The 16,296-nt window shown below is 49.2% G+C and overlaps 1 protein-coding gene across 3 annotated transcripts; it reads right to left on the reverse strand.

Moving 5' to 3' along the window:
- Positions 1–3,308: 3,308 nt before the first annotated feature.
- On the reverse strand, positions 3,309–11,251 carry Fkbp6 (FKBP prolyl isomerase family member 6 (inactive)). 3 transcript variants are annotated; one of them, XM_042686975.1, is made up of 8 exons: positions 11,207–11,251; positions 10,792–10,909; positions 9,939–10,028; positions 8,353–8,555; positions 6,998–7,117; positions 4,696–4,890; positions 4,484–4,593; positions 3,309–3,399 (listed from the first exon to the last, which is right to left on the reverse strand). In XM_042686975.1, exons 1-8 carry the CDS (start codon positions 11,249–11,251, stop codon positions 3,309–3,311), a joined length of 972 nt encoding a protein of 323 aa, XP_042542909.1. The 3 variants fall into 3 exon arrangements, with proteins under 3 accessions (XP_042542909.1, XP_042542908.1, XP_042542910.1); XM_042686974.1 differs by having other exon boundaries at positions 11,195–11,251; XM_042686976.1 differs by lacking the exon at positions 6,998–7,117 and having other exon boundaries at positions 11,195–11,251.
- Positions 11,252–16,296: the final 5,045 nt, after the last annotated feature.

The following is a 16,296-nucleotide window of genomic DNA, read 5'->3' on the forward strand; positions in this document are numbered from 1 at the left end:
GCTGCACAGGGCAGGGCAGGCTCTATAAGAACTAGAGGCTAGATCTATTTAAAGCTCCACACGTGTTTCAAGTGCAACAAAGATGGTCACTGAGAGCCCATACAAACACCACCAGAAAATGTCTTCGTTCCTTAAGCTTCTTCCCTCCCTGACCTATAAATGAGAAATAATATGAGGCTGGGGAGGCTGGCTGGCCTCAGGAAGAGCTGTGTGAACACCTTTACCCCAGGACTCCTGTCTTACTCCTTCAGGTATACCATCCACACCCCATGCTGGGACCACAGAGGAACGGTGATACACCAGACCATGTAAACCCAAAATGCATTGAGAACTGGGGGAGGACACCCTCATACACAAGGATTCTTCCAGTGACAAAATACCACAAGGGAAGCAGGGGCAGAGCATCTCAATATTAATACATAACTTGCAGAAAAACCACAGGTGGCCAGTAAATACAAAAACCGATGCTCTACCAGAAAGTGGCCAATCATAGACATGACTGTTCCTGTCACTGTCATCTGCAACAGCAGGACTCAATGACAGCAGAGAAGGTAGGGATAGCTCAGCAGCAGCATGGTGTCTTCTTATCTCCACAGCCAGTCCTGCCCACCTCTCCCAGCAGGCCAGGTTCGCCCCAAGGACTTCTAAGACAGGGGCAGAAGAGGAGGAAGTTGTGAGGAAAAGCTGAGGACATGGGTGCCTGAGCCCTGCTTCCAAAGGGGAAGCTGCAGCAGTGGAGAGGTTGCGGTGCCCCAGGCCCTCAGATCTGTGTGGTCTCTACTTGTCAAGTACTGTGTACACTTCCACTTAGACTCTGGGGCATCCCTTAAGATCGTATCAGTGAACCCATTTTGGCTGATGCTAAAGTATGGATTTCTGTCATGGTTAATAACATGGATCTGACTGCCTGGGAAGGAGTTAAGATGTGGGGTATCCAAGTTAAGGTATGGGGTATCTTGGCAGTTTAGACTGACCCAGTCACCACTTATCAAGCACCAGGCAAAGTTCTCAGTGCTGGAAAATGCAAGGATGAAAATGACAAGGTCTCCAATCTCAAGTCTCCAATCTCAAGTGACCAAGCAGATATTCACTTGGCCAGAGCACCTCTGAGCTGTAGGGCTAACACCAAAGACCTTACAACTGACAATGGTCCTGATTCAAACCATCAAGTAGGTCAAATTTAAGTGATAACCCTGCTACAAGCAAGCAGAAAGCAAGGGGCCAGGACAGCATCACAGAGCTACACATGTTCTAACCTTAACAGCAGCAGGCAGATTCCACATGCCATTTCCAGTGCAATCACTGCTGTTGTCACATGACCATGGCAGGCTGGGACTACAGAACATGCCACCACCTCCAGCCTAGAGCCAGGGAAGCTGGCAGGCACAGAGGATGAAGAGGAAGCCTGTGGCCTGGCTGACTTTCCCAACACCTGGATCTAGATGGGCTAGAACCTCACTGAAAAATGGTTAAAAATGCTGAAAAATGTCATGCAAACAGCCAGCCCCATGTGTCTACCAGACACCAGCAGAAACCAAGGGCAATCCCTGTTTGCAGTGCAGTTCACAAGGCCTGCAGTGCAGCCTCAGGTACAGTTCCAGGGAGACCATGGTGAGGGGAGACCATGTATACTCAGGCTGCAGAGTTCAGTATTCTCAAACGACACAAATTTCCCTACACCACGCACACAGCAGGCCTGGACATTTCTCCTGGAACCTACAGGTAGTAGGATACATTGCTACCATAGAAATGACTTGTATTCACTGCTCACCCCAAACTCTCATTTCATATTCTTCACAAACTGAAGGTGACTCACTCGCTGACTCACACCACCACCTGATGGTGGGTAGAGATCATCACCTGTAACCAATCTACTTTTCACCTTTGCACTTCAACTAAGTGTATGACTCACTGCTCTGTGGTTTGGGAGGATCACTACAACTTTTATCTTGCTTTTGAGGAGAAAGATTTTGCCAAGATTAAGGGCAGGGAAATGCTGCAGCTCACACACTAATTTAGCACAACGGCTTGTCCTATGGGACTAAGAGCCACTCTGCGTCAGCGAAGTGGCTGAGTTTGGCCAAAACCTCATGTGACAAAGAAGAGGGTAACAATGGACAAGAAATGTAGTCACTACCTTACTCATGTAACTGTAACCCGTCTGTTCAGCATCTTTACAAAAAACAAAAACAAAAAACCCTTGTGTGACAAACCCAAGGCAGACCAGTTTGTGGTACCCCACATCCCACAGACCTGCAGGCTGGGGTGGGGAGTCACATCAGCCTGGAAGGAGGCCTCAGGTCACTAGGCCTCTCCCCTCCTGCCCCTCCCCCAAGCCGCTCTGTAGACATGGAGGGCACTTCAAAGGTGGAACTGGTTGCCAGGAGGCCACTGAGCAGCTGTTTTCTTGTTCCTGTTTAACTTCTCTCAAGAGAGCCAACTTATCTGCTCAGCAAAGCAGGTGTTTTGTGTTCTTACGAGCTGAGCCGAGTAGAGCAGACTGGAAGGTTATCTCGCATACTTCTGGGGGCACCTTGTCCTGCCAGGGCCCACTGGAGTGCCAGCCTGTGTGTGCGTGGTGGGAAAGGGAGACTCTGCCACTGCCAGCCTGGCACCCTCAGCTCTCCAATTCTAGGTGCAGTCTGGCCCTACCCATAGCCTGGACACTGGGATCTTATCATCTTGTTAACAGGTTACAGGTAAAATGAGGAAAGTTTTCAGGTTCTTAGGAAAGTCCAGACTAAGTGCCTGCATCTCCACTTCAACACGTTGCTAGATCATCCCACTAATGACTACATCCCACATATAACCCACTGTTACATATGAGCGTTTAACATAAAACACACAAAAACAGTTTAAAAATGTGAAAGCTCACTGGGCACTGGTGGCTCATTCCTGTAATTCTAGCAACAAGCTGAGATCTGAGGATTGTGGTTCAAAGCCAGCCCAGGCAGGAAAGTCCATGAGACTCTTTAATAAACCACCAAAAAGCCAGAAGTAGAGCTGTGGCTCAAGTGGTAGAACACCAGCCTTAAATGAATTAACTAAGGAACAAAGCCCAGGCCCTGAGTTCAAGCCCCAGGACCATCATAAAACAAAACAACCAAACAAACAAAAATTCTCAAAGCTCAAGATAGTTTTTGTGGACGATCACTGTGCCATTACCCCACATAGAGGGGCAGTCCTGCTCTCCCTCCTCTCCTCAGCTTGCATGACCACTAGTCAGTGAAGCTGGGAGAACAGTGTACATCTCTCCCTTCCTGAACAGTCTTATCATCCCCCAAATGCCCTGCCAACCCTCCTTACCTTCAGTCTCCTCCCACCATGGAGCCATCTTCACAAGCAGCAAACATCCGGTGGCACATTTCTTTCTCCTTGTCTATGTAGTCTTTGTAACAGCTGCAGAGAAACAGGAGGAGACATGCAATGGCTCAGGTGCAGACACTCAGGTGCAGGCTTTAGCCTGAGCCAGGAAGGGGCGAAGGGATGCTGGGAGACAGAGAGACAAGCAAGGCTCCAGCCTGCTCAGGAAGATTCTTACACAGTGTCTTTCTTTGAAAAGATGGTGGCCACTGTCAGCGAACTTCAGGCCATGTTTTGCCCAGTGACCCTCCCACTCTCAGTATCTCCAACTTTCTTGCTAAGGAATAGTCAGGTTCCCACCCTCCACACTTACCATGAGAGGAAACTATTCCACACCACAGGAAATGCTTAGATAGCACGAGAGGCCACAATGCTGCAACTGGACCCAAATAGAAGGAGTGCACACATTCACACCTTAGAGCCCCAAAACCTTTAACTAGAGCTTCAGATCCCATCTTTAAAGAAGAGGAGGCCAAGAATGTCACTGATACACAGCAGGAAGATACTACTTACTAGAAGACCACTCACAGGAGGGCACTTGGTTTTGTACAACGGACATATAACCTTTTGAGAAAAGATTCCATTTCTACAAGACTAATGATAATTAGGCCTGGCAGGCCCATTTGGCATCCTGCTAGGACCTACTGGGCACCGTAGTCCATTGGAGGCAAGCAATGGAAGTAGGTGGAGAGTCTTAAGCACGAGACCTTTTTTTTTTTTGGGGGGGGGGTCCAGTTGTGGGGCCTAAACTCTGGGCCTGGGCGCTGTCCCTCAGCTCTTCAGCTCAAGGCTAGCGCTCTACCACTTGAGCCACAGTGCCACTTCCAGCTTTTTTTTTTTTTTTGCTTATGTGGTGCTGAGGAATCGAACCCAGGGCCTCTGGCATGCAAGGCAAGCGCTCTACCACTAAGCCACCTTCCCAGCCCTGTGCACGAGACCTTTTTAAGAATCTCATGGGCCCACCACTCCAGATGGCACAGATTTGTAGGGTGACACAAAGGGAGGCAGGAAGTGCCACTGTAGGGCCTTGTGCACTTTAGCCTCTGGGCAGGTTCTGGGCCACACTCTAGCCAGTCCTCTCCCCAAACTGACAGGTCTGTCCTAAGGTCTTGGAACTTACCTGGCCAGCTTCCTAAGCTCATTGTTAATATCCTGATTGAGGGGCTGCTCCTTCTGAGCTCGAACCAGAAAGTCCCGAGCCTGTTGGTACTCAGTCAAGAGGAGACAAGCCTGTCATGAAAGAAGGCCTTCAGAGGCTGGGGAGACAGCGGCTTGGCAGTGGCTGGGCTGAGCACCACTGTTCGCTGCCTGGGCATGGATCCTACAGCTCACCTGTCCACACCTGAAGAGGGCCTTGGCATTCCTTTGGTCAATGGTCAGAGCCTGCTGTCCAAAGCGCAAGGCAGCCGCTGGGCGGTCTAACTTCAGATACACAAGGGACAGATTAAGGAGAACAAGAAGCTTGGCGGCCTCCACCAGGTGCTGCTCCTCAGGGGGAGCTAGTCGCCGATGGAGAAGCAGCAAAGCCTGAGGAGAAGGAGGGAGAGCAGAGGCCCCATTAATCGCTCCATGCATATATAAAACACACTCATATGTTACGCACACATTGAAAAAACAACTGTTAAGGGAAGCACCCAATTCAGCAGCTGGGCAATGAGGTGCACACCTATGATGCAGAGACTGAGGTAGGAAGATCACAGGTTCCACACCAGCCTTAATCACATGGCCAGGCCCTACCTCAAAAGAAACCAACTTTACTCAGACTGCAGACCATAATACATAAAAGTCATGAAACTTCTGACATCAAAGGGCATGCAAACCCAATGTCTGCTTGAGTGATACAAACAACAGTCATCCTGTACTCTCTCCTAACTCTAAAGGAAAAAGTCTGACTGGACTCCAACTGAGCAGAGGGCAGGAGGAAATAAAAAACCCATGTGTGGGAGTGGAGTGGGTGGCAGTGTGACAAGCCCTTGAGCAACTCAGAGCCTGACAAGGGAAGGGAAGGGACAGAGAATAAGAGCCAGGAAGGCCTGAGGAGCAGGAGGGAAGGCAGAGGCCCCAAGTAACCATTCCATACATATATAAACACATACAAATCTATTAAAGGAAGACACTAAAGAGTAAGGGCTGAGTTCAATCCTCACTCCTACCCAACAAAAAATATGTAAAGATACAAACACAGGATCAATAAGGGACTAGGAATGTGGCTTAGTGATAGAGTACTTGCCTAGCATGCAGGCCGCCCTGGGTTCAATTCAGTACCATATAAACAAAAAAAAGCTGGAAGTGGCACTGTGGCTCAAGTTGTAGAGTGCTGGCCTTGAGAAAAAAAATAGTTCAAGCCCCAGGTCTTGCACACACAAAAAATAGGGTCAATGAATTTTCACAATCTAAACATGCTCAATGTAACCACACAACACTGCTATGCATCCCCATGTCTCTCTCCAAGTCATTACTATCTGGCATGAGGTTTTTTTTTGAGGGGGAGAAGTTGGATGTGGGGCTAGAGCTTGAGGCCTGGGCATTGTCCCTGAGCTCTTTTGCTCAAGGCTAGCACTCTACCACTTTGAGCCAAAGCTCTACTTCTGGTTTTCTGATTAATTAGAGAGAAGAGTCTCACAGACTTTCCTGCCTGGGCTGGTTTTGAACCATGATCCTCAGATCTCAGCTTCCTTATTAGGATTACAGGCATTTTAAGATTCTGTTTTCCTTTTGAAGTAAGAATCTCCCTGTGCACTGCTGGCTGGTCTGGAATTCTTGATACTCCTCTCAGCTGAGTGCTGGGATTAAGGAGTATGCTACTATACCCAGCATAATGAGACTTTTTGTAATGGTTTCCTATAAAGAGTAAGCAGAGCTGGGCACTGATGGCTCAGGCCTGTAAGCCCAGCTACTCAGGAGGCTGAGCTCTGAGGATCAAAGGCAGACTGGGCAGGAAAGTCTTATCTCCAATTAGCCACAAAAGCTAAAAGTGAAGCTGTGGCTTAAGAGGTAGAACTCTAGCCGGGTGCTGGTGGCTCACGCCTGCAATCCTAGCTACTCAGGAGGCTGAGATCTGAGGACCGCGGTTCAAAGCCAGCCCAGGCAGGAGAGACCGTGAGACTCCTATCTCCAATAAACCACCAGAAAACAGGAAGTGGCGCTGTAGCTCAAGTGGTAGAGCGCTCGCCTTGAGCTGAAGAGCTGAGAGACAGCGCCCAGGCCCAGAGTTCAAGCCCCACGGCCGACAAAAAAAAAAAAAAAAAGAGGTAGAACTCTAGCCTTGAGTAAAAAAAGTTCAGGGAGGGCTGGGAAGGTGGCTCAGTGGTAGAGTGCTTGTCTTGCATGCATGAGGCCCTGGGTTTGATTCCTCAGCACCACATAAGCAGAAAAAGCCAGAAGTGGAGCTGTGGCTCAAGTGGTAGAGCACTAACCTTGAGCTGAAGAGCTGAGGAAAAGCATCCAGGCCCAGAGTTCAAACCACATGACCAAAATAAATAAATAAATAAAAGCTCAGGGACAGCCCCCAGGCTGAGTTCAAGCCCCAGGACTAACAAAGAAAAGAAAAATGACTAAGGAGAGATACAGCGTGTCTTTGAAGCAAAGAAGTTTTCTGAAGTGCACGTATACCTCACTGTCAGAGCATCCTTACCCGTTTATACCTCACTTTGGCATCATAGAAGCGGTTTTGGCGGAAAAGGTAATTTCCAAACTCCCTTACAGTTGCTGCCACCTTGAGGACCTTCTGAAGTGGAAATTGGTCTTGTTCCTCCTGCAGAGCAAAGACAAGAACATCTGGAAATGAAGCTGGGAGCCTATGGGCTGGAGGTGGGTTTCCCCCTTGCAGACTAAAACTTCTGCCTGTGTATACAGAGACCATGTGCCTCCCTGCTGAGGCTGTCCCTGGACTTGAAACTGAGGAAGCTGGCTAAGCCTAAAACTAAGAGTTTACAACCACCACATGGTACAAGCACTTCTCAGGCCGTTGATCCAGAGCCCTCATGATCTTTATTGTCCTGGTGCTCTACCCTGGATTATGTGGAAGAATCTTCTGCTAAGCCTCTTTTGCCCTGGTCCCAATCAGAACCTCAAGCTTCATGAGACTGAAGAAAAGATGAGACACCTCTGGGAGTGGAGGCCCAAAATCCTGGGCTCACCTAGGGTACAAGCACCCAGTATGAATCTCTGATGAGATTACAAACCCTGTCCATGCAGGTATTGTAAAGGGCTGTAAAGAAAAAGCAAGAGTGGGGGGTAGGGGGTATTGGTGGTAAGAGGGTGTGGGGGCAGGGGGTGGAGAAGGGAAGGGATGGTATGGGGAAACAAAGGAGGAGGCAACAATGCTTGATAAGAAATGTACTCACTATCTTGCCCATGTAATTGTAACCCCTCTGTATGGCATTTTCACAATAATAAAAAATATATAAATGAATAAAATAAAACTAAGTTAACAACTGAAAAAAAAAGAAAAGAAAAAGTAAGATAGTCAAGATCATTTGCTACATGTTGAGAAAGACATATACACTTCTTTCTTGCCCTCAGCCTGTCCACCTGTAGTGGTAATTTTGTATGGCCTACAATGATATTATAATAGCCAAATGGTCCTTGTTAAGAGGACAGTGACCGTATATCGTGGTCCAGCTTATACCTGAAGTCCTGGGTGAGCTATCCAGTCAGCAGCCCTTTACTCTCCAAGGCCTGGCTGCACGATGTTATACAGGGGCCCTGATTCTGTGCTACCAATGGCTAATCTGCTGAAAAGCCAATGCTCACTGTCTAGCAGAGAGAAATGACAAGGAGTGACTGACTGGCCTGCTCAAACTGCTCATTTAGAATCAATACAGACTCCAAATTCCCCAGCACATTTACCCAGGACAGAGAGACCCTCCATCATCACTGATCAGGCTTGGTTATCATTAGCAGAGCAGGTGATCTAGAGCACTCCAACCCAAACCCAAACCCACCCCTTTCTTAGGAAATGCCAATGCCCCTAGCTCTGGGACTTACAGCCGATAAGGCATAAAACTTGTCTGACTCAGCAGAGTCCAGGAAGTCGAGAAGCTCAATCTCAAATAGAACGGTGCTGTTGGGGGGGATAAGAGGCGGACACCCCAGTGTGCCATAGGCATATGTCGGCTTGAACAGGAACCTGGCCAGCTCTCCTCTCCGCATGCTCAGAAGGCCCAGCTCCATGCCCCAGAGTGTAATATCTGGCAGAACAGGTAAAGAAGTTGTTGGAGTGCACCCAGTAGTTTTCTCAAAGCTGGTCAATCTTCTCCTCCTTCCCTATGCAAGCCTCTCCAAGTGCTACCCAGGCTTTCTGCACCATGGTCCCAACCCACTGCTCAGGCAGCCCTGCCTCCCACACTCCCCACCGCCCCCAAAATCCACTTTCTCCAGGCTCAGCAGGATTCCATCTCCACATCTCACCACATGCTGGCTGCTACCCTGACACACATCTGATTCATACTTCAGGGTTCACATTGAGCCCCCTCTTTCATGAAACCTACCATGACTTTCCCAGCTGGAACCAATTGTGACTGTATTGTGGAAACACACAACACTGCTTATTCCTCCCCAGTACTCAGTCTCTACCATCCCTTCCTTAAGGGAAGGGGTGTTTTAATCAAGACCGTGCACTCTCATCTCAGCAGGCCTGGTGGGAAGCAAGTACTTGGTAGATGGCTACTTTACACATGAACAAAGACAAACATCCAGTAGGTGAGCCAAGATGTAAGACAACCTGGCCAGGTGGGCCTTGAGAAAGTACACTGGTGCTTCTCCCAAATACCAACCCTACTTTGTGGGAGGAGATGCAGGAAGAGGACTATTGAGAGTTTGAGGGCAGCCAAGGCAGTTATTGAGATTCTATTTTTAAAAACAGACCACTCCATCCCCCCCCCAAAAAAACCAGAAAGTAAAACAGGCTGGGATGGGGGAGTGATGGGTGACCGTGGGCTCGAGAGGAAAGAGGACAACTGGCAGAATGATGAGGATGAATGTGGTTAGAGGCAGTCTGCTTATACAAAAACAATGAAACCTGTTGAAATTGCTTTAAAGGGGAGATAGGGAGAGTGATGGAGAAAAGATACATCGTTTACATGTATGAGAATATCATACACTAACACATTAATGTATATTAAGTTTTTGGGTTTTTTTTTGTTGGTCGTGGGGCTTGAACTCTGGGCTTAGGTGCTGTCCCTCAGCTCTTCAGCTCAAGGCTAGTGCTCTACCGCTTGAGCCACAGGCCACTTCCAGTTTTCTAGTGGTTTATTGGAGTAAAGAGTCTCACGGACTTTCCTGCCTGGGCTGGCTTTGAACTGGGATCCTCAGATCTCAGCCTACTGAGTAGCTAAGAGTACAGGCATGAGCCACCAGCATCCAGTTAATAAGTTTGTTTTATTTTTTGAGGACTGGAAATGTGGTTCTAGTAGTATCTATTCCTGCACAAGGCATTGGGTTGAATCCTCAGTAGCACAAAACAAAACCAATCAACTCAGATCTGTGCTCTGGACCATCTTCCAACCCCCAAACACTGTGCCTTCCCACTTCCCCAAACAATCCTTTCTTTTCCAGCTATAGTCTGAATTTACCCTCTCCAAGCTTCATCAGTCGAGGAGTTTTTCTATAGCAATTTGAATCAAAAGGTTTGTCCATGTGTTCCAGGTAACCAGAAAATTTCACTAGGACAGAGAACAGAAAAAAAATGTGAGAATACACAAACCAATGAGTTGCTCATCAGTGGCTCATACCACTAATCCTAACTCCTTAGGAGGCTGAGATATGAGAATCCTGGTTCCGATCCAGCCTGAATAGTAAAGTTTATGAGACATTTATGTCCAATAAACTACAAAAAAATCTGGATGCAGAACTGTGGCTCAACTTAAGTGGTAGTGTAGCCTTGAGCAAAAAAGCTGAAGGACAGCACCCAGGTACTGAGTTCAAGCCCAAGGACCAGTGCGCACATGCGCATGCACAAGCATGAATACACACCAATGATTTACAGACTGGATCACAGTCAGTCCTGGAAACAAGGTACTAGAAACTGAGTACTGACTGGATACCTGCCTGAGGGTCTCAGTCCAAGGGTTCTGTGTCTGTAGATGTATTTTGCACCCAGCAAAGGGGAGACAGGGGAACCTCTCCTTCCTCTGGAAAACTCCAATTTAAAAGAAGCTTTTCCAGCTGGATGTGGGAGCGTCTGCCTGTCACGCTAGCTACTTAGGAGGCAAAGAGTAAGAAGATCACAGCTCAAGGCCAGCCCCAGAAAAAGAAAAAAAATTAGCGAGACCCCATCTTAAAACAATTCAGGCATGGTGGTGCACACCAGCTAAAACCAAATTGTATTCCTATTTCCAGCCCCACAAAAACCAATTTCCCTTGCCCCAGAGAAAGTGAAATCATGCAATTCCCAGAGAATAGAACCAAAGTGAGCTGCTGCCGTACCCAGCACCAAGGCATCGGGTGCCACCAGATCTCCAGCACCCTCTCGGATGATATCCTTCAGCACACCCCGGTCCCCGGAAACGTCCAGCATCCTCTGACTCAACCGCTCGTATGGAGACTGGTGAAGAGAAAGTCAAGAGCTCACAGCCCAGGCCCCACCAATGCCAGAGCCGGCCCGAGCCCCCCTCTGCCCCCCACGCGGGCCCCTTGTCAGGTGTCATGGCCACACCTGACCCGGGACTTCGTCCCTCTCGAGGACTACCAGGTTCCCAGAGCCTCCTCCCGCGGCCTCGCTGCTCGAGCTCCGGACTGCGTGCGCCCTGGGCCCGCCCCGGCCTCCTCGGCTGCCTGGGGGGCTGGGACTCTGGGGGGTTCTGAGGGCGCGGCCTGCTCCCCTCTGTGCCCAGCAGTTCGCCCCCGTGGGCGGCATTCCATTCTGGGACCTGGTGACGTTGCTCATTTCACTGTGGCCCCAGCCGCCACCACCTGGCTGGACTCGCTGGGTGGGAGACACTGGAAAGCGCCCTCCAGGCACGAGCCAGGGACGCATGGCGACCCGGCACCCAGCGTGGCGCACGTGAGAAGACACGCGGAGCCTTATGGGTAACTGCGCAGGCGGGCTGGCGCGCGAGAGGAGACGCGCAGAGCCTTATGGGTAAACTCGTGACAGGGACGAGGCCAGCGTGGGCTGTGAGGCAGCGCGCAAAGCATGGTGGGCCGGGAGACAACGCAGGTAGCGTAGTGGTGCGTGGGGCCTGCAAGTGCCAGTCACGGTGGAGCGAGGCGGGGGAGGGGGCACATACGGAAAGTTCCAGAAGGGAGGAGGGGCACACGGAAAGCGGAAGGAGTGCTGGGCCCAGAGTGATCCTTCAGCAGGAGACCCTCTTCCTTCCCACGTCCAGTGAGCGCTGGAGAGACTGAGGCCTGCAGCAGCCACATGCAGAACTGCCGAGGCTGGAGGGGAGATGTTCTTCGTTGGTCTCCCATTGTGGAAGAACGAACGTCCTCGACAAGATCACCGTCCCCGGGTCCTCCTCTTGCCTGGACACTGACTTGTCTTTCTAAAACCCAGGCTTAGCCGGGCAGCGGTGGCTCATGCCTATAATCCTAGCTACTCAGGAGACTGAGATCTGATGATCGCGGTTCAAAGCCAGCCCGGGGAAGGAAAGTCGGTGAGACTCTTATTTTCAATTAACTACCAGAAAACCGGAACTGGCGCTGTGGCTCAAAGTGGTAGAGTGCTTGCCTTGAGCTGAAGAGCTGATGGACAACAGCACACAGGCCCAGAGTTCAAGCCCCACGACCAACCAAAAAAGAAAAACAGGTTTGAAAGCGTCTGTCCCTGTTTGTGTCCACTGTCCATCTCCTTCCTGCCACAAGTTGCCTGGGCATGTTTGGGACTAGCTTCACCAGAGGGTGGCTGGGAAGATTTTCCCTGCTATTGTCCGCCTGTGGTCTCTTAGCTTCTGTTTTAGGTTTGTTTGGTTGTGCCCAGCTGGAGCTCTACCAGTCTATCCTCGCTTCCACTACAAGGTTTTTGGTGGTTAATTGGAGATTAAGAGTCTCATGGACTTTACTTCATGGACCAGCTTTGAATTGTCCTGATATCTCAGCCTCCTAAGTAGCTAGGATGACAGGTGTAAGCCACCAATGCATCTACTCTACCAGGCTTTGTTGTCTTCTGTAATGCAACAAATTACTACAAAGCTAGGGGCTTCAAGCAACACTTCTTAGCTCATTGTGGAATAGGTTAAAAGTTCAATGGGCTAAGATGAAGAGATCCAAAAAGCCTTATTATTGACTAGATGCCCTGGGAAGAATCAGCTTCCAAGTTCATTCATATCTTTGACAGAATCCAGATCCCTAAAGTTTTAGTCCCTGTCTCCCAGCTGGCTGGCAGCTGGGGAGCTCTTTAAGCTGCTAGTGGTCCCCACATCTCAGAAGCAGAAACACAACTGTGGATTTATGTGTGTTTTTTTTTTGGGTCCGGTCATGGGGCCTGAGCTCTGGGCCTGGGCACTGTCCCTCAGCTCTTCAGCTCAAGGCTAGCACTCTACCGCTTGAGCCACAGCGCCACTTCCGGCTTTTTTCTTTTTGCTTATGTGGTGCTGAGGAATCGAACTCAGGGCCTCAGGCATGCAAGGCAAGTGCTCTACCACTGAGCCACCTTCCCAGCCCTGGATTTATGTTTTGACTCCTCTGATTTCCCCTGCATCTTTTCCTAACTAGCCAGAGGAACTTCTCTGCCTGCTCAGCACTCATGTGATTACATTGGATCCGCTCAGATAATTTAGGGCCATGACGTTTTTGGGGGGAAGGGGAGAGAAGATGGCAGGATGTAACACAGGGCCTGGGCCTCAGTGTTGTACCTGTGATTTTTTTGCTCTACAGTTTGTTACTGCTCCTCTTCTGCGTGTGTGTGTGTGTGTGTGTGTGTGTGTGTGTGTGTGTGTGCATGCATGCCCATGCACTTGCTTAATTGGAGATAAGAGGCTCATAGATTTCTCTAGCCAGGCTGGCTTTGAACTGTGATCCTCAGATCTCACCCTTCTGAGTAGCTAGGATTATGGGATGAGCCACTGGTTCCCAGCCCATGATGCATTTTGCCATGTAAGGTAATAGTCACTGATGGCAGGAGCAAGGCCATGGAGATCTCCTAGGTTTCTTCCTCCTCCACTGGCTGGCATTCCGGGCATCCTTGTCTTGATCTCTGCACAGGAGCAATCAACTTGGGCCTGTCCTTGGACCCTAGCTTTCCAACTGTGCCCCTGTTGTTCTGTTTTGCAGTCCTGAGCCAGTCCAACTTCCCCATAGGTATGAGTATTATAGGTATAAGGCACTGGTGCCTTTTTTTTTGTAGTTTGTTGTGTTGGGGATCAAACCCAGGACTTTTGTATGTGCTACCTAAGTCTTGCCCCCAGAATATCATTGAACTTCTAAACCACAAGATTTCCCATTTTGATTTTGTTCCTGGGGTACTGGGGATTGATTCCAGGATCTTGTGTGTACTAAGCAAGCACTCTCCCATGGAACCATACCCCCAGCCCACAGCCTCACACTTTAAAACTCTGTAATTTAATGAAGTTGAGTGAAAGAAGACAGACACAAAAAGCGAACATTGCACAATTCTATTTACAAGAAATTCAAGCCAGGCACTGGTGGCTCATACTTGTAATTCTAGCTACTAGGAAGCTAAGATCTGAAGATCATGGTTCAAAGCCGGCCTGGGCAGGAAAGTCTGTGAGACTCTTATCTCCAATTAACCACCAGAAAACTGGAAGTGGTGCTGTGAGTCAAGTGGTAGAGTGCTAGCCTTGAGCTGAAGAGCGGAGGGACAGCGTCCAGGCTGAGTTCAAGCACTGTGACCAACAACAACAAAAGAAGAGGAAGAAGAAGAAGAAGGAGGAGTAGGAGAAGGAGGAGGTAGAGGAGGAGGAGGAGGGGGAAAGGAAGGAAGGAAGAGAAAAGAAAGGAAAAGGAAAAATTCAAAACCAGGTTCCATGAATCCGATTCAGGATGGGGCTATCTCAGAGGCATGGACTCTGAGGAGACACAAGGGTTGCAACTAGATCTTGGAGTGGGGATGAATGCCCATGGGAGATGTATAGCACATGCTGTGGTCCTTACTTGTGCATATGTTGAGCTAGCCCTCAATTGAAAGATCTACCTGATTTAAAATAGCTTCAGAGCCGGGCATTGGTGGTTCATGCCTATAATCCTAGCTACTCAGGAGGCTGAGATCTGAGGGTCAGGGTTCAAAGCTAGCCTGGGCAGGAAAGTCTGTGAGACTTTTATCTCTAATAAACCACCAGAAAACCAGAAGTGGCACTGTGGCTCAAAGTGGTAGAGTGCTTGCCTTGAGCTGAAGAGCTGAGGAACAGTGCCCAAGTCAGAGTTCAAGCCCCACGACTGACCAAAAAAAAAAAAAAGCTTCAGGATTCTAGATCAAATCCAGAAAGCAGTGTCAGAGCACATGTCTGCTCCCTTTTGGAGCCAGAAGTGTAGAGACTACACTCAGTCTGCTCCACCCCCATCCAGTCCAAGGCCACCACGTGATGCTGAGCTTATCAGAGGGGGCCAGTCCCGTGACGTGACCTAGTTCCCACCTGACACTGGGTGACCTTGGGGGACACAGGTGTTATTGGGAAAGGGGAGGAGGGGTGGGTGGAGAGAGGCAGTGGAGCAGGTGGAACTGTGGTCTCTGGTTTGTTTCCCCACTGGGGGAAGGAAGTCTGATCAGATCTGGACAGCCAGGCCGGTTTGAAGTCCTAGTGGGAATCTCGTTGGGAAACCAGGTAATATGGATGTTGGGGGTCCTTCTCTGGTCTGCTGCTGGCTTCAGCCTGGGGCTTCTCTCCTCTCTAACACGTAGTTTCCGTAGAGAAGCAGAGACCTTCTGTTCCAGGCCCAACAACAGTGATCTGGGACAGAACTCTGCTTTAGAATTGCCTGGGGGGTGTCTGTTTATATTAAAGATTTCTGGGTCTCATTGGAAACCCCACTCCATAACAGAATCTCCGAGGGCGGGAGGCAGGAAACTGTAGGATAGCTGAAAGTTGCAAAACTGATCTAGAGACTGTGAAGGAACTTAACTCGTGTTTGCAATGCTGGTCAAAGTGCAAATATCTGCTCGGCTCAAGCCTGCATTTTTGGGATTACCCGAATATGGCCCTTTCTGTGTTTACTCCAAATCTGGGCAAAAGACAGAATCAAGCAGGGTACAGTGAGTCATACCTATAATCCCAGTTATGAAGAAGACATAGGTAGGAAGAGGGAAGTCCTAGACAAAGAAAACCACTTTTGAGACCCTATCTGAAAAGTATAGCAAAAGGGTTGAGGGTGTAGAGCCCTTTTTTGAGGCCTGGATTCAAACCTTACCACCTGAAAAGAAAAAAAAAAAGTAGTGCCAGGCTATGGTGGCTCAGATCTATAATCCTAGCTACTCAGGTGGCTGAGATCGAGGATCACAATTCGAAATTAGCCTTGGAAGAAAAGTCCATGAGACTTTTTGTCTTCAATTAACTGGCAAAGAGCCAGATGGCTCAAGTGTTAGAGCATCAGCCTTGAGTGGAAAATGCCAGGCAAGAGCATGAAACTTGAGTTAGAGACCCACACCACTACACACATATACACATATATAAAGGAGAGCCATACAGCTTATTTGCTTGCTTTTTGCATTACAGGGCCATATACATACTAGAAAAGTACTTTTACAACGGTCCCACATCCCCAGCTCTGGAGCGATCAGTTTTCCTATTATTTATTTACTTATTTATTTAATGTTTGTGGAAGTCCTGGGGTTTGAACTCGGGACCTAGGTGCTGAGATCAGTTTTTCACTCAAGTGTTTTACAAATAGGGAAACGGAGGGCAGGGTCTTAGTGAGTGAGACTGGAAGGGGGGGGGCGCCCTCCTGCCCTCTCTGTCCTGCAGCTTGTGGCTGGGAGTGGTGGGCCAGTGGGAGGCGGGATTGACACGGGCATCTGTGTTGCAGCGGGCTGCAGGC

The sequence above is a fragment of the Dipodomys spectabilis genome, unplaced genomic scaffold (assembly GCF_019054845.1).
Source record: "Dipodomys spectabilis isolate Male_0828 unplaced genomic scaffold, ASM1905484v1 ptg000098l, whole genome shotgun sequence".
In the NCBI taxonomy this organism is placed as follows: domain Eukaryota; kingdom Metazoa; phylum Chordata; class Mammalia; order Rodentia; family Heteromyidae; genus Dipodomys; species Dipodomys spectabilis.